The 18,477-nt window shown below is 38.7% G+C and overlaps 1 protein-coding gene across 3 annotated transcripts in view; it reads right to left on the minus strand.

The window, feature by feature from the left end:
- The window catches only part of oxr1a (oxidation resistance 1a), a 184,097-nt gene that overhangs the window by 150,371 nt on the left and 15,249 nt on the right, over window positions 1–18,477 (minus strand). For all 3 annotated transcript variants that reach the window (XM_054740517.2, XM_054740518.2, XM_054740516.2), the window contains exons 2-3: window positions 17,815–17,913; window positions 3,858–4,054 (exon numbers count right to left, since the gene is read on the minus strand). In XM_054740517.2, coding sequence (XP_054596492.1) covers window positions 3,858–4,054; window positions 17,815–17,831 — 214 coding nt within the window. In that variant the 5' untranslated portion in view covers window positions 17,832–17,913. The remainder of the gene's footprint in view (window positions 1–3,857; window positions 4,055–17,814; window positions 17,914–18,477) is intronic.

Below are 18,477 nucleotides of genomic sequence, written 5' to 3' on the forward strand. Positions count from 1 at the left end.
AGCTGGAATGTGACCCATTATTATGAACCAGAGAGAAGAGACAATAATCCTGACACACTGACTTTAAAACTGTAAACATGCTCAGATAAAACTTGTTAAAAACCGTCTTTTTTTTTTAATTTATCTGCCCAAAAGCATGACTATTTCAGGAGGCACACGGATAAGAAATGTGTTATTATTACAGCCTAATTTAAAAGTAGCAACGTCGTCACTCGTAGTATAGCGTCAATGAGCAGCTGAGCGCTGCACTTTTCCGTGGCAGGGAAGTGCTGAGCCAAGCTGAGTGAAGATGGCTTCCAACCCACATCAGAAATCCATGCAAATAGCATGGCTTGTGCTTTCTGATGTGAGTGGGGAGCCAGCAGAGGACAAACAGACAACAGCAGCAGCGCAGTTACTTTTAACTTTTGTGAGACAGGCAGAAATGTGCATTTTGAGCATATTTAGCATCTAGTCTCGGCTCGTTAATGAAAACACCCGTTCATCTAGTCATGTTTTAGTAACCAAAGAGCTATTTCTCGCTCGTCAGCTTGAAAAAAAAAAGGGCATCGATGAAATCAATTTGTCATTGTTTCCGTTAACGAAAACAACACTGCTTTAGAATAAATCAATAACAGGAGCTGGTTCAAGCACTGGACAGAGAAAAGCTGCTTATTCTTCATTTAAGCAATCCCAGCCAGAAAACGGGTAAGGACCTTTCCAAAGTCAGTGGGGAAACATTGAGATTACAACCTCTGTGGCATTTACAAATTGAGTCCAACAAGATGAGGGCCACCAAGAGACTCCCAGTAAACATAATCACACCAGCAGGCCAATAAATCTAAACTGCAGATCTTTCACATTGATGCTGCAGTAAATTTAGCTCCTTTCCTACTTCTGGCTTTCCGCTCTTCAGAAGAAAACAAGTATGTGTTTACAGTTGTCTAAAGGGGGACAGCAACTAACAACAGTGCTCTTGGCTGCTAAACATCTCTGTGGCTTTTGCTTGGGGCCAGGCTGTGAGTCACAGCAGTGATGTTTGTATGCACAGCACTGACTAAAACATGTAGAAGAATGGAACAATGTGGAGGAAAACCTCCTTGACGTTGACATTGGCAAAGCTCACCTTGAGTTTATCTTTTGTAAACATGACGGATATAAGATCTGACTCAAAAACCTGAGTTAATTTAGTACTCACATTGTTTTGTTCTGAGCATAAGGGCCTCCACCTCTGTTGCGGTTTTTAAGGTAAGGCTAAAAACATATTTTTATGACCTGTCTTTTAACCTTTCTAACTAGTTTTATTGTTTTACTTATAGCGATTTTACTCATTGTATTTTTTATCTGTATTGTGTGATACAATGTTTTATTTTTGGACTTAATGTTTTATGTTTTTATTTGATCAGTGTAGCGCCTTGGTGGCATCTTTTTGCCTGTAAGGCGCGATTTATAAATAAAGTTGAGTTGAGTTGTTCCAGGGGAAATTTACAACAACAAATGTCAGAAATATAAAAAGGATTTAAGAGGCAGAACTGATGTCATACTGTTCTGTAATCTCTAACACAGCTAAAGGATAAGTGATTCTGTTGTATCGTTCCAGTCAATTGTGTCCTGTAGGAACAAAACAAATCATGACCTCTTATTTAGTCATGTTTTTGATAAAGTGTGTGAGATGCTAATTAATTTGTTAAAACATTCTGTTGAAAGGAATGCAGCGATAGGGATTGACAATGAGCTAAATGAACCTTCATTGGTCTTTAGATGCAAGCTAGATACTGTGAAGTTAAGACCCTGTACACAAGTAACAGGGAACCCCACAAAACAAATATTTTTTCTATAATTTGGCCTGTCATCCATATGAAAGTGAAGATAAACAGCACCAAAATGATAATGATGTTTTCACATCATTGCTTGCAACAAAAATGCTCTGACATCAAATGTTTAATGTTCAGCACAGGACAATTTGTCAGTACAACAACCTCTATCTCTCTCACAATTCAATTTCAATTCAAGTTTATTTATATAGCGCCAAATCACGACGAGTCGTCTCAAGGCACTTCACACAGTAAACCTCTCACACACGCACACCTTAATCAACATTTTTTTGTTTAACTTTGTGTGGGAAACAAATGCCAAGAACATTAGAAATAAAATGTTTCATCATAAAATAAAAACAAAGTAAAATAAAAAAAAGTTGTTTCTTGTTCTAGTAGTTCATATTTCCTGTACGAGTTCAATTGTATTCATTCATGCATTTAAATATTCATGTTTTGAATTTATTGAAAAGCTTGACATATTGGTGTTTTCTTGAAAATGAGTAGAAATATGACATGTTGGTTGAGCTGGTCCACACTGTCGGTATGGTCTACCTCCCTTCACTGGCAGCCTTGCACATCTCTGACTGCAGTGGTGCCTGTCTGCATGTCTGTATGCCATTAGATAAAGTTGCACGCTACTTCTCTTTTAGCGTAATTATAAAATAGTGATGGGGTGGGGGGTGTTCTAAAAACTCAAACAATAGCGACTAAATTGGTGATATTTCCGCAAAGAGCTGTGACCGGGCGCCGTTCTCTCATGAGAACTAGTGCTGTTTCATAAAATGGAAATTGGTTCATATCATTGATTATTAACAAGTTCATATCCTATCCAATTATGATAGACTCTTGTGCATGGTTGTATTAACATTTTTTTAAATAAAGTATTAATTTTGTATTACTCTTTATTAGTCATAATTTTTGATCACCACTCGTGGGAGGGGCCAAAATGGTCAGGTGCTTTGTGTGTGTGTGTGTGAGGGGGATCAGCATATACCTACTACAAAAAACTAGACTACATCACTGGAACTCCTCCAGGCTTGTGTTATTTGTGGAGGAAAATCATCCATGATGCAAGTCAGTGATAACAAATCATTACAGGAATAATAATATTCATGTTAACCATCATTCATTATTGCAGAGTATTGTCTATTCAACAAAATATGATTATATAAAACTTATAAAATTATAAAGTCCTTTATAAGCCAGGGAAGATAAACTTTATTCAAAGAGGATGGATAAGAAGTCCTACGTCTTCTGCAGCCTTGAGGACGCGTGACGTACCGCAGGATAAGATAAGAATATTCGAAAGGTCATAGATTTCACATCGGCACCACAGTGTCAGATTGACCTGTATGGAGATGTTTGGCCTGTAAGTTAACTTTTAACTTCTGGTCATTTTGATGAAATACCGTACTTGGCCATTTGGTACACTACGTAAATAAACGCCAAAGTTTAGTGAATTTTAGAACAAACGGGCAAAGGAACAATTTCCATGTTCCAGCTTTTAAGATCAACCAGACCTGGATGAGAATCTCCACAGAAACATAAAGCAGAGTAAAATACTTGACAGAAAAAACACTCAAGAATTAACCCCCATCAGGAGCACAAACTGTGTTCCTGCTTTCCCACCTTGCTAACTGAATCACATCAGATGCATTCAACTCATATGATCACAATCAGTTTAGCTCAGACTTATTTCATCATTTACTCCCTGAAGTGTTCTCAGCTCTCACAGCAGCAGCCTGCCCTCCAATAGTCAATCTGACACCATCACCACAGACAGCAGGATTCATCACAGAAGAAAACCCCATCTGGGCCTTCTGAGTGTGTCCGCGGTAAATGGATTAGGAGTTGTGACAACGAAAGAACTGTTCACCAATGTAAGCTTGGAAAGTTTAGTTTGTGTTGCACAGTTCTTAAGTATCTGGGCTCCAACATGCTTGCTCCAGAAATCTCTAATGACATTAAAGCAAAAGTAAAGAAAAGACAGTAAAGGGCAGATTTATCAGTATCAGCAGATAGATGAGATACAGATTCCCTTTGACCTCCTTAAACCTTTACCTATGGTGTAGCCTCTCTTCATCTCCACACAGCGAGAAGAGCGTTGCTGAGAGTCGGTGGTGTAGTTCTCCTGCACCACGAGGCCAGCAGTTGCCTTGGCAACAGCTGGTGAAGCCTTGTCGCAGGCCAAAGCTGGCACTAGTGTCGGAGAGAATCCTTGACTGGCAATATCCACCGACTGAGACTTCTGCTTTAGTCTGCAGAGACAAACACAGGTAACAGGTTTTAGAGGTTAAAACCACAGAACAGCTATGTGATCTGGTCCTTTCAATGACACTGAGAACAAAATCGACTGATTCTCAATATTTACATCTGAGGATTTTGGAGTCAATACACTGTTACATACATGTAATTGTGTAAGAAAATCATCTAAGTGACAGGGAGGTGAGGATCGATAGGTTAATCACACTCTTGTTATGGGTGAATTCATTAGCAGCCCGGTGCACAGCTGTCAACTGTACGAAGGGATTAAACCACAAGATATCCATGCAGAGCAGCAGGAGTCAGGAAGTAAAACCCAGATGAAATGAGAGTTAATATAAGAGTTGTTGCACATTATTGATTATGTGTGTTGTGTTGTGTGAGTGCCAGCGTGTGTGTGTGTGTGTGTGTGTGTGTGTGTGTGTGTGTGTGTGTGTGTGTGTGTGTGTGTGTGTGTGTGTGTGTGTAAATATTGTTGTGAACAACTGAGAAAATCGGTGGGTATTGTAGTGACCTCTGACCTCTACATATTATGCATATTTTTATTGTGACAATAATCTGTTGAGATAATTTGAAAAAAGAACCATCAGTGTGATTTTAAGGGATGAGGCTGAAAAATCCCCCTGCCAAATGTCATTGTATGTGCTCACTGCCAAGGACCTAAGTGTATGTTTGTGTGGAATGTCGTTGGTGGAAGTGTTAGGGTGCAAATAAAATTGGAGGGCAGGTCGCCAGAGGAATGCGGGAATGGGACCCATGCCCGCACCCCCCAACTTGTCCCCCCCAAGGTCCTATGTGCATATGTGTGTGATGATGTGAAGGAGCAGGAGGAGAAAAATGTGTGGAGATGGGGAGGAATGGCTGGTTGGACTAAGCCCTCCAGTGAGCCAACTCCCCCACGGGCCCCAATAGGCACCTCTGTTGCCAAAATACCACCCAGGGCATGGAGACCCCAGCCCATCTTGCCAGGGCCCAAAGCAGCAGCATCACAGAGCCCCACCGAGTCCAAGGGCACCAACCCAGCCCCCACCCCCCTCCCCCACCCCCACCCCCTCTTAACAGGGCACGTCCCGATTGGCCAAGTAAATCATAATATAAGAATATTAAAACAGGCTCATTTGCGGAGTGATTCAGCATGCTGTTAGTTGAGCCTAACTGACTGGCCATCGGAGGGAAACTCTGCTCCCATTGCATCTTTGACAAGATGTCAAAAACCTGTTGCATGCTACAGCTAACCACAAACGGTTCCTTCAGGATAAAGCTGAACCAACTTCAACTCCTTAAGAGTTATTCCTAAGACGCAAACAACTGTGGTGACCTGGAGACATCTCGAGACCGTTCAGGTTGTACTGCGGTTTCTCCTACGGACTTCGGTACCTTTGGGGTTCATCAGACTACCTGACAGCCCAGATTTACCACGGGGGTCTCTGACGAAGGGTACATAGGCTCACAGATTGCATCTCATGTGGCTTTAGAAACCATCATTATAGTTTATAGCAGACCAAATTCACTCCCACTCGGAACTCAGTTTCTCCAGATACGAAGGTTCTGATAACCTCACATTCCATCCACTTAGATCCATTCATCACATAAAGTGTCCTAGTTGTCATGTTTTTAATTGTTTAGGGAATAAAATTTTTACTTTTTATAACTTTGACTCTGTCTGAATTGATACGAAGTGTGTTTGATCACTGAAAAAGCAAAGAATCCTAATTCTTCTGATTAAACATTCAAAGACCAATTAGAGTGATACTCTATTTATACAGAATATCACAGCTTATTGGCCATAAGTAAAGGTAATATATTAAGCTTAAAACCAACAATATTTACCCCTACACCTGATAACATTTTACTTTCTTTGACATTGAATGTGCTACTACTATTTTACCCATTTACCTATAGATTAACTAGGATAAATACAATAAAATGTATCTCTTACTAAATAGAATATTAACTAAGAAATAACAATGTAACCATAGAAAAACTACTTGGCATATATGTTGTGTGTGTGTGTGTGTGTGCGTGTGTACGTGTGTGCGTGTGTGTGTGTGTGTGTGTGTGTGTGTGTGTGTGTGTGTGTGTGTGTGTGTGTGTGTGTGTGTGTGGTTGGTGGGGGGGGCTCCGTCCTCTCAATCCCCAGTGAGTCATGACAGATGGCTGCTTATAATGAGCCAGGATCCTCTGGAGGTTTCTTCCTGTTTAAAAGGGAGTTTTCCTCTCCACTGTTGCTAAATGCTTGCTTAGTATGAGGATTGCTGTAAAGACATTGACACTAGTCAGTGACTCGATGTAATTTACAGGGTTCCTTATATGGGAAACTTTGTACTGACTGGTTTAATGAACTGTCCTGTATTGGAATGTTTACTGTGTGAAGTGCCTTGAGATGACTCTTGTGATTTGGCGCTATTTAAATAAACTTGAAACTTGAAATTTACCCATTGTGCTGCTTTGTTTTAAACATCCTTATTAAACTCTGAAAATCTCATCAGACAGGCAGGCATCAAATTTCAGAAAATGCTCCCTCCCACTCACACCTCAGATCGGAGCTCAGAGGAACTCTTGGTGTGATTTTCTCATGTTCACACATTCATTGTGGGGAACTTCTAACAGGTACACCAGCAGAGAGAATAATTTACATGAGATTAGAAAAGATTTCTGGCTTAGTCACCAATTGAGCTTCAGACCCTTCATAGAATTTCTCTAGGCTACTGATTTTAACAAGACAAACCATCAAAAAAGCTCCAGTTTCAGGAATAATTTTATTTGCTCATTAATTCTAAGTAGCGCTGAAAGAAGCCTTCATTATAGATATTGGAAACATTACTTTCAACTACCAGCCTCGGCAATTTGTTATGGGATGATTCACCAGATGAATTTACAAAAGTACTCGTTCAAAAGGCAGTGCGAAAGAGCTCTACAACTTCACCCTATATACAAATGATTTTAATGGTCAGACAAGAACTCCGCTCCGCCGGCAATCAAAAGGGTAATTATATTTATTATAATGCATTTTAATCTAAATCCAAAAACAAGCTTGAGTGAGATGAGCGAAGTCTGGCTATGCAAACAGAATACACTGAAGCCCTAAGCTTGTTCTCCTAAATTATGCATGCAGCTGAGTGGACGCACTATATTCTGCTACACTAAATGACCTTTCACAATAATTGTGGGACAGTGTCCTTGGGCTTTCAGCCTAAAAGTGGATGTTACGCAACTGGGAAGAAGGCACTGAAGTATATGTTAATTTAACTTTCATGTCAAGGATAACAAGCAGTGATGCCAGTAACATTACGTTGTAGCACGTTACTCTAACAAAACATCTTTTGTCAGTAACAACAAATGTAACGCGTCAATATTTCCATACTAGTAATAGAATTACAGTTACATTTCCAAGCAATTGTGCGTCAGTTTTTTTTCTTTACTCACGATTTTTTAAGCAGGAAAAAAGTGTGGCTGATGTAAAGCCGAGATCAACATAGTATGATGCTTATAACTAATCAGAGCATACTTTCCTTGCATGAGTGAAGCAGTAAAACAATAGAACGGCACAGCAATGCCATTCATTGGAAAAAGACTCTCACTTAACTCATTCACTACCGGTCGTTTCCTGATCGCTAAAGCCCTTCGCTGCCAGCGTTTCTCACCATTTTTACTGTTTTTTTTAAGAGTCACAGAACGTTGCACGCTAGGATGAGGTATCATATATTAATCAACTTGTTTTAATATATTTTATATTTATTTTCGGCATCTACTATTCTGTTTCATGAAATTTTGATATAGTGCATTTTTCTTTTACATGCATTTTGCAGACCTTTTGCTATCCAAGGACAACCAGTATATTTATTTTTCATATAATATTGCTTCAATGGACAATTTTTATTATACAATGTGATAAATATTAAATTCATCATATGCACCATTCACATCAGTTTGATATGTTTGATCCCAACTCTGTGTCATTAAATCATTTCTAAATGCATTTAGTGATTCTTCTGTTCTCACTCGTCTATATTCTTTTTTCTTGACAGTTTTTTTTTCTTTTTGTAATTCCCATCACAAATTGTGAAAATAGGAAGATAGTCACTGTTGCCCAGTTATTGTATTTCCAATGGCATTAGTAAATATGCTATCAATGAGAGTGGTGCTGTGTGGTGTGATTCTTGTAGGTCTGATCATTTTAGGGTAAAGGCTTGTGCAGTACATTACATTTAGGAAGTAACCTGTCCCTTTATGCTTATGTGGATTTAACAATCTTAAAACATAAATAGATTAAAATCAGAAAAATAAAGTAATAAAATTCTAAAATATCAGAAAACAAATGAAAGATGATTACAAATTTGAGTTAAAAATTATAAAACAAAAGATTTAAAAGCAGCTTTAAATAAAAGGTGCTGTGCCATGCGTTGTCCGTGATAGAGCGCGCAGGGGGTGGATGTTTCTTTAAAAGGTGTCAAGAGTTACTTTGTTGCCAATTTAATTATTTTTATATATTAACAACTGCAGAAGTAGGAATTAAGTTTAAGAAATCTCAAATCTCTAAAAACCTGATATGTGGCTGTTTTAACATTTATCAGGCAGACTGATAAACATTAGCTGTGTCCAAATTCAGGGGCAGCATCCTTCGAAGTGACACGAGTGCTCATGGGAATAAAAGCATGAATCAGCATGACAACATACATACCAGATGACCATGAATCTTGAAGTCCTTGTGCACCTACCTAAACGAGGACTATGACAAGTTAACAAAGTAGTGCATGGTGAGTCCTTGCAACAACATGTAAAAAGGATATTCCACCCCTAAGTTAAATTTAGTCTATTTCTGTTTTCCCCCCCGAGTTGGATAAGTGAGAAAAAAGCATTTTGTAACCAACACAGTTGGTAAGTAAGTCTCCTGGTCTGGCAGCAGTCGGCCTGCTTTAGCTTAGCATAAACAATGGAAGTGAATAGCAGAAGTAGCATTTTGTGTGCAAAAGTGATTAAAATGACTCAATAATGATACCAATTATTTCCTGGTGAGCTCAATAATCACGTCGACTGCAAATGGAAAGTACGAACACAAAGGATTTCCAGTAGCCGATTTAGACTTGGGACTACATTACGACAACGCACCACTGTAAGCCGCCGCTGCACGCGGTCGAAAAATCCTTCGGCTTCCGTAAACAAACACACGCCACACTTCACATCTATAGAAATTTATAATAGCCCAGCAACTCAAAAAATTTGATTTTAAAAGGACCACTTACAGAGAGGAATGATGCACTTTTGGTTCTTCCTTTTGATCCTTCGCTACATATGTATGGGACTGCTGTTTCAGCCACCGGTTCAGCAGGAATAATTGGTATCATTACTGAGTAATGGTAATCACCTTTGCACAGAAAATGCTACTTTCTACTATTTACTTCCAATGTTTATGCTAAGCGAAAGCAGACGGACTGCTGCCAAACCAGGAGAATTGCTGCGCTGGTTACAAAATGCTTTTTTCTCATTTATCTAACTGGGAAATATGGATAGATAAAATTTCACTTAGGGGTGGAATATTCCTTTAACTGTAAAAATCTTATACAAATTGAGAGGTAGACTCAATAGCAAATCGTTAAAATTTTGAGATTAGCAACAAGACACCTAGTATTAAGAAAAGCATGTCTTAAATACCAAACAAGTCATCTTGTTTTTTCATCACTATGCTCATCAGTATTTGTAAATTGAAATGTTTATGAACTTTGTTTGAGCTCTTTAGTTCAAACTCTTCTATAATTTTCTTTTACCAGCTGAATTATGCAAACTCGTGTTTTTCCTTTAGTATCTATAAAATACTAAGATTCTACTGACATGAGATGTCTATTTTAGTATTTATGCATTGATGCATATACTAATGACTACTTTAGTGGTGTGTAATTTCTTTTTCATTACTTTGACTACTTAGATTTTATGAATAGCATAGAAAAAGTTGTTCAAACAACATTTGTTTAAAGAGTTTCTTAACTTTTATTTTGTTCTACATTTTTTCACATAGGATACAGACAGCAAGGCAAACAGCTACATGAAGCAAACTGTGATGGGGGTGTATGTCATCCAGAAGGAGGTTGCTGAACCTGAAGATGACCCAGAGGACATTGGTGTCCTGATTGAGGGTGTGGAGGTTCTCACTGATGTGGGTAACAAGCATGTGCTCTGTTGTTTGGACTCATATACTGTTCGAACCTGAGCTACCCATCAGAACTTAAATGCACATTTGAAATGTTCCAGAAAATACTTCTAAACCTTGATAGACAAAAGCTCTCTTCAAAGGCACAGTTTCTGAAAAACAAGCTTATAGGGTGAGTGCACTTGAAAATGACAAAGTTTTGAATGGTTCATTGGTGCAATTGTGATTCCCAGTATTGAAGGTTAATATTTGAGTTGTATAGGGTTACATAATTTATTTTATTTCATTAAAAAATAAATTCAATTCAATTAAATTTTTTTAGTTTTTGGATTCTCTATTGGACACTTCACCTTAATATGTAGCACCGCAGATTATGTTTAGTTGTCACATGGATAGCTCCAAATGGATCAGAAGTACAGACTTGTTTTTTTCTGTTATTTTTCTTTTGGTTTTTTTTTTTTTTGTATGGGTTCTTATTCACACACACTGCTATCATGTGTTGAACAGACAATGGTAAAATGACGATATCCTAGGAGGACTTAAGAGTTCCCCTCTTATTTTATTTTCTTCCAAATGCTTATTTTTTAATGTTTTGAGGGGTGCTTGCATAACACAATTATATTTGGACTTCAGTTTATGTTTGTGTAAAGACATTTCTTTGCTTGAGCACTTAACAGAATGTTGGGATTTAATGGCATTTTCAGTTTGTAGAACAAAGTCAACATTTCGCAAACATGTAATTGAGGGGATTCCTCCAAGAAATGTTATTGGTTTTAAATGCATCCCCTTTGCTTACTGGCATGTTTTAAAAAACAGCAAAGCTATGTAGACAGCTTTGGAGGACTGAAACCAAACTGACAACACAGACATATAAAAATGGCTCAATAAACTAATTATTAAAATTAGATACACCCAAAACTTTAGATTTTGACTGAATTTGAAAAATATTTGTCAACTGTAATTCAATTCTATTTTAAGCCCTCCATTTTTTTTGTTTTACTTCCTAAAAGTTATGTTTTTTAACTCCTTGTACTTATTTTCAATGGATTATGAAATTTTCCCCCACATTTTTCTTTTGGTGTATTGCCCCTTAATAACGGTTAAACTTTTGATACTTTTTTTTTCTTTTTCAAATTCACACAATACTAATTGTATTTTGTTATTTTTTTATCTTGCCAAAAGGGAACTTTAATTTAATATTTGTATTACATTTTTTAATAATACAGTTGACATAATAGTTTATAGAGCAATTTTTACATCAGTTTTTGATTGTGGCAGTTTTGGTTCCACAGTCTGATTTGCATAATTACAATGTCATTTCCTGTTTAAATAACAGTTTTCCAGTGTTTTTTTACCTTTGAAGTTGTGTTATGCTTGCAGAAGATGTAAAAAATTGGTACGCTTTTATATTGTCTTCTAAATCCAGTTAATAAAGTTAATGTCATCATAATCAAATTGTGATTATTTTATTGTAAAATAGTGGGTTCTAAATAATTTGTAACAAATGAAAACAAACCTAAATGTAATACATAGATTGATATGAGCAAAATCACAATCCCCATATTTGTTGATTAAGCAAGACCAACAGTAACTACCTTGATTAACAAGGTAGTTGTTCAAACAACAAAATTTATTTGTGTTTTGTCTGATGTTTTTAACTCGTGTTGGATGTATTTTAAAAAATTAATTCTACATACTTAAATAAATCATTTGGGTCAATGTAAGGATACTATGTTGATCCAATGTAATCTGATTAAATTAAACCACCAAATTCCAATTGTGTTGGTTTGACGTGATCAAAAATGGGTTAGTGTACTTGGTTAAATTATGTGGAAATAGGTGCCATGATTAGATTGTGCTCATCCAACAACTGATTTCTTTAGCCTACTCAATGATTAAAGCATATTTAAGTGATTTTAAAACAACATTTCTCAAAATTAAAATATAAGTTTTTATTTAGGGATCATAAATACTGAGCAATCTCCCAAGTTATGAAACTCACCACCAGGATCACTAGTTAGTGTGGCGGTGGAGCGCAGATTCAGCCAGAACATTAAAACAGCCACGAGCCAGTCTGAGGCAAAAACCAGAACTTCATCATGACTCCAGGCTTTTCAGCAAGCCCCATTAGAGGGAAAAGGGTCAATCCTATTTTTTTATCCTGTCTGTTGAGTAGCATGAGATCTATATATATATAGCCCCACAGCCATGCCCTGGTGTAGGGGCTGGGGGGTGAGTTGACATGGTCGGGACATTGAAGGGGGTACACGGCTGAATACATTTGGGAGCCACTAATCTAGACAGAGGGCCTCCAACACGTCGCTCATGAACGCACTTGAAAGTCGCTCGCCTGGAAGCAGCCAGCAAGCCATCCTGCCTGACTTGTAATTGACAAGGGTTGGCTTTAAAATGTGATGGCAAGCCATCCCGTTTGCAGTAATATCAAGTCTAAAATTAGCATTTTGTGAAAGTAAAATAAAAATCTGATTATTGCACAAATCTTTCTGCAAACATGGTCTACTGGAAAAATGTGGATTTAATGCTCAGGTTGCATCACGGATCCCCAATTCTGATCTCCGCGACTGCAGCTGCAAGTGGATGAAGATGTGCTTCTAAAGAAGACATGGTGACGTCGGTTATATAGACCTGGTTATAGAAAAACATCCTCGGTGAAATAATCTGAGCGACAGCTTTCCGAGCCAACCCACGACCCACATCTGCCTTAGACAGTTTACAAGCACTGCTTGACAACCTATGATTCCTGTCTGAAACCGCCAATGAAAAAACACCTTTGGGACGCCGCAGCAGCTCCACCTCTCCGAGCTTTGGCTTCAATTTGTTTAAAATGCGGGTTATAAACTACACACATTTTTTTTCTATTATTAGCCCAAGTTAAACCAGAGTTATACTTAAAATAAACTACCTTTTTAGACCATCAGAAAATTTGTGCAAACCGGGATTATGTGATCTGTGTGAGTGAGAGGAAATGAGCTCACAAACAAAAAATAAAACACAAAAACATGAGCTGCCTTTGCTGTTTGTGGAAATTTCACATATTCAGCCAATAAGGATGGTTCAGTAACGTTTTACTGCAGAGGAAGCTCCACGACAGCTGGTGTGAACTGTCACATGGAGTGGAGCTGCAGAGCAGTGAGACAGAAATCATGGCAAAAGTTTAGATATTGCAGCAATCTGTGACAGATTGTTACTTATACTTGTATACTTATACTTGTATACTTATACTTGTAGTTTAGTGAGGTTTTTTGTATAAAGGAGAAGAATGAATGACCAGCTGACAACTCAGCTGTTTAGTTGGAGGACGGGAAAAGGAGACCCGCAGCCGGAGTCTGACGCCAAAGTGAGGGTTTTAAAAAAGAAGCTTCCTCTTTGAAGAAGATGAGCTGGGTCATGAACTGAAAAATAAGTGTTTTTATCTTTTCAGCTTTGTTTTGGTTAGCAGTCTGCTTAGTGTCGTATGCTTCGGGAGGTGCGCTCATGACGTAGTGTGTTCTGCTGGAGAGAGACATTGTGAAGTCTGCCTCACTGAAATCATGCGCCGTACAATGGGCCACCTTTCAGGAGATCTCACAGTGTGACATGAGCAATCCTGTGCGACGGCCAAAAATCGCACACTGATCCAGGCTTCAGAGAGTGAATGTTTCAGACAATGGCAAATAAAGGAGAAAACTCTGGAAAATACCATCGTGGGAGGACAAGCCCCTACATGGGATCGACACATAATTGAAATGGTGAATATCAAGAAATCCTACCAATGGCTACAAATAGCTGGTCTTAAGCACAGCATAGAGGCACTCATTATAGCTGTACAGGAACATGCCCTGAAAACCAGAACAACAGAGGCCAAGATCCACCACACCAGACAAGACCCAATGTGTAGGCTATGCAAAGAGGCCCCTGAGACAATCCACACCACATAGCTGCAGGGTGTAAGATGCTGGCAGGGAAAGCATACATGGAAAGCCAAAACCAAGTGGCTGGCATTGTGTAAAGAAACATTTGTGCAGAGTATGGACTGGAAGCTCCAATGTCAAAGTGGGTAACACCCCCTAAGGTGCTTGAGTACAAGACAGCCAAGCTCCTGTGGGACTCCCAGATCCAAAATGGTGATGGCGAACCAACCGGACATTGTGTTGGTGGACAAACAACAGAGGACAGCTGTTGTGGTTTATGTAGCAATACAAAATGATGGCAACATCAGGAAAAAGGAACATGAAAAACTAGAAAAGTACCAGGGCCTCAAAGAAGAACTTGAGAAAGCCTGGAGAGCAAAGACATTGGTGGTTATCGGGGCACTCGGGGCAGTAACCCCCAAAATGGAGAAGTAGCTAAAGCAGATCCCAGGAAAAACATCAGACATCTCATTCAAGAAAGGTGCAGTTCTAGGAACAGCTAAGATAATGTGCAGAACCCTCAAATTCCCAGGCCTCTGGTAGAGGACCCAAGCTTGGAAGGATGAGACCACCCATGGAGGGTGAAATGGGAATTTTTATTTTTAATATTACTTAATTCTTGAAACAGTGAACTTCATTCAGCTGTTTTTAAATTATGAACTAAGAAATGAACTAGTTAATTTTAAAATATATGAACTGAACTTTGAACTAGTTCATTTTTTAAACAAATTTTCCCAATACTGGATTTAACTATAACTAGCTTAGCTACCCCTTAAACTAGAATAATCCACATTGAAAACTTAAAATCCAACTCTGGTAAAACAGACAACACTGTCTATAACTAGCAAACTACATTTTGACTCTCATTAGGTGCAATTGGGTATCAGGCAGTATTTACCATCATCGGGCCTTGCACCAGATTACTGATGAAACTGGAATGTTGAAATGCCCACAAAAAGAATAAGCTATTATAGAAAATCTGCACCTTTGGCATTAATCGCATGATGCTGAGTGGACCAAAACAGCATCCTGTTCGATGGTTTCCAGTCAGGCTTTAGACAACACAACAGCCCTCAACACCACCATGTTCTATTCATGATGTGTGTCAGAAACCAACAGAAAAATCTGCAAATTTACCTCCAAATGTGTCACACTCCTGGCTGTCAGGGGACTTTTAATGAAGAGACAGTGTGAAAAATAGACCACAAGCTTTCTTTCGTGACACAAATAGGTGCTATATATGCTGTGAGTGACATAAGCCTTCAACGGAGACTGTTTTTGAAAGCTTTTGAATCCCTTGTTGGGCTTGACTTGATACTTCATGGGGCAAATTCTTCCGGAAAAACACACTCTCTTAATGGGCTTGAAAAGAAAATTGATGCAACATGGCCAAAAGCCTATTTAAAATTTTTCAAGAGAGTTCTCCCTTGTTTGCTATACATAGAAATATTTTGCATCACTACCTATTGAAAAAATAGGTACTGAGTTCTTAGTTCTTTCAAATATTCTTATTTAAAATGCTTATAACCTTCTAAGGCTGCACATTATATCGCAAATATATCATTATCATGATATCAGCATGCACAATATGCATATCGCAAAGAACAGAAAAACTGTAATGAATGGTCAGCTCAAATGTTTGCTACACTTAATTCATTCTGTCAGTCAAACGGAAGCATGTTTTTTTTAACAAATCAAATAGAGGTCTTCACCCATTTGACCAATTGGGTGAGTTCTCATAGGTTAGATGCCCACCCCGCGGTGGACGGCACTTAATTTTGATGGTTAGCGATAGGGATGAGCCGGATACTCGTTTTAGACGAGTATCTGGTACGGATAAATCATTTTTGACGAGTATGAGCATGAAACGAGTAAAACTCATAAACATCTGTAATCGTACTGAAGGAAAATCCTCATTGGGTAACTGACTGTCTTCATGCTCTGTGATTGGCCAGTCAAATAGAGCGCCCGCCCTCCGCGTCCGGTCCATCAGCGCACTCACACAGACAGTAACGGATCTCTCTGTGCTTGCTTCACTGTTGCTCACGTTTCTTCAGTACTCCCTAGGTTTTCTTCAGTTCACCTCTTTTTAAAGTTATTTAAAGTTACTTTTTTCGTAATGTACGTGGTATTTGACAAGAGAGCTGAAAACTGCTCGTGCTGTGCCAGTCACTCACTGCCTCCGCTTGTTTTTTCCCCTCTCTCTCCTCTTCCTCACAATATCTTATTTTTTGCTCATTTTAAATATATTTTAATCATTTTCTAAATTCTTTTTCTATTTCACATGTTTTGTTTTTGTGAAGCGCCCCGTGGTTTTTATCTTGAGGCGCTATAGAATCTCTCTCTCTCTCTCTCTCTCTCTCTCTCTCTCTCTCTCTCTCTCTCTCTCTCTCTCTCTCTCTCTCTCTCTCTCTCTCTCTCTCTCTCTCTCTCTCTCTCTCTCTCTCTCTCTCTCTCTCTCTCTCTCTCTCTCTCTCTCTCTCTCTCTCTCTCTCTCTCTCTCTCTCTCTCTCTCTCTCTCTCTCTCTCTCTCTCTCTCTCTCTCTCTCTCTCTCTCTCTCTCTCTCTCTCTCTCTCTCTCTCTCTCTCTCTCTCTCTCTCTCTCTCTCTCTCTCTCTCAAATAGTTTTCAAATAAACAATGCACATTGCAACTTCTGATCAGACTTAAAATAACGTATTGGTTAACTACACCCATTTCCAGGTTAGGCCACGCCCACTCCGAGTACAGATACGGATAGAGATAATTTAGATGGTTGAACAGATACAGATACAGATAGTGGTGTACTCGCTCATCCCTAGTTAGCAAACACCCGAGTTGGCTTTGTTCTGCTCTTTCTGCTTTTCCCAGGATCCACTGATTGTTTTTTCTTGTTCATTTTCTTTTTCCCTTTCCTCACATCTTTTGCTATTCTCATTTTTATGATTTTTTTTGTCATTTTTTGAGTTAAGTTTTATTTATCGCAAGTAATATCGTCAATGCAAAATTGTCGCATATCGCTGGTTTTTCTAATATCGTGTAGCCCTATAACTTTATGACACCCAACTTTTGTGTTTTATTGAGAATTTGAACATAATATTAAAAGTTACAAATAAGCATTAACCCCTTATATGTTGTAAAATATTTAGCACACCTAGCAACTAGGTTAATTGGTTTTGGTGCACATTAGGTGAAACAAAACCCTTTCTTTTGTATTCCTCCAGTCTAGCAGGCTGACAAAATAACAATAGAAAATAATTTGTCCCTTGACACTTTATACCTCCCACTTCCTGTGTCAGAAGAAGCCCCTCTTTTCATCCCACTCACAAAGCTTAACAGTCTTCAGAGTCCAGAACCTGGACTCCAGAGGCTGAATGATCAGAATGCTTCTGCAGTTTGAAAAGTTGTAAAGTCCAGGGTCCTCATTTATCCTTGTCTAAACTGTCCTATATTCCTTCCAACGAATGAAATTTAGAATGTGTGTAAATACAGTTAAATGATTTTTGAAACATGTGGTGGTCTCCTGTATGCATGTTCCTCCACAATCGTCGATGATAAATCCCACCTGCGCTTACCCGGGTACTTGTGTCCATACTCAGTCATTTACATACAGAAAAGCCCTCAATTAACCTATTTTGTCATGCTACATCCTAAGCACGTGAGCAGTTTTGTTTATGTTTTTCTTTCTGAGGGAAATAGATCAAATGGGACATAGTGCTGACCTTTTAGTGCTGAACATGTTGGGCTGAACATGTTGGCAACGTCCTCTTCCTCTTGCCCCGGGCTTTGGGAGGTTGAGATTTGATGTTGCCTTTTCAAACCTGCAAGAAGCACATGCACACAGCAAAAAAAGAAAAGAAAAGAAAAAAATGGTGAGATTCTGCATTGTAGTGATTCTCATTGAAGTTGTCTGAAAGCCCCAACCAAACTGATCTCAAACAATTTAAAGTTGAATGAAATTAATTGGGTGTGAAGCTCAATGAGGAACAATTAAAATGCAATTAAAATGGTGCGTGTGGAATGGGGAGGTCCATACACAGCCTCACTCCTCACCCTCTCCTGTCTGTAGTGAGATAAGTGGAGGGCCACAGTGAGGGGAAGGGAGGCAAAATGGGCCCAATAAAAACCCACAAGGGCCCAAACTGCTGTTATTCTGCTTCCCACTAATCAGACACACAAAAACACTAGCTCATTTAAAAATACATGGAGTATGTTTCCTGGCCTGTAGCACTCTGGCACAGAAACATAACAGCACAGAGTGATTCCTGAATCTTAGGGTTGGGCATCGTTTGATTTTGAACGATTCCGATTCTGATTCCAATTCCTTGTTTCGATTCCGGTTCCTACTGATTCCCGATTCCGATTCTTTAAAGACATGACATGCT

This window comes from Nothobranchius furzeri, chromosome 5, assembly GCF_043380555.1.
Source record: "Nothobranchius furzeri strain GRZ-AD chromosome 5, NfurGRZ-RIMD1, whole genome shotgun sequence".
NCBI classification, from domain to species: domain Eukaryota; kingdom Metazoa; phylum Chordata; class Actinopteri; order Cyprinodontiformes; family Nothobranchiidae; genus Nothobranchius; species Nothobranchius furzeri.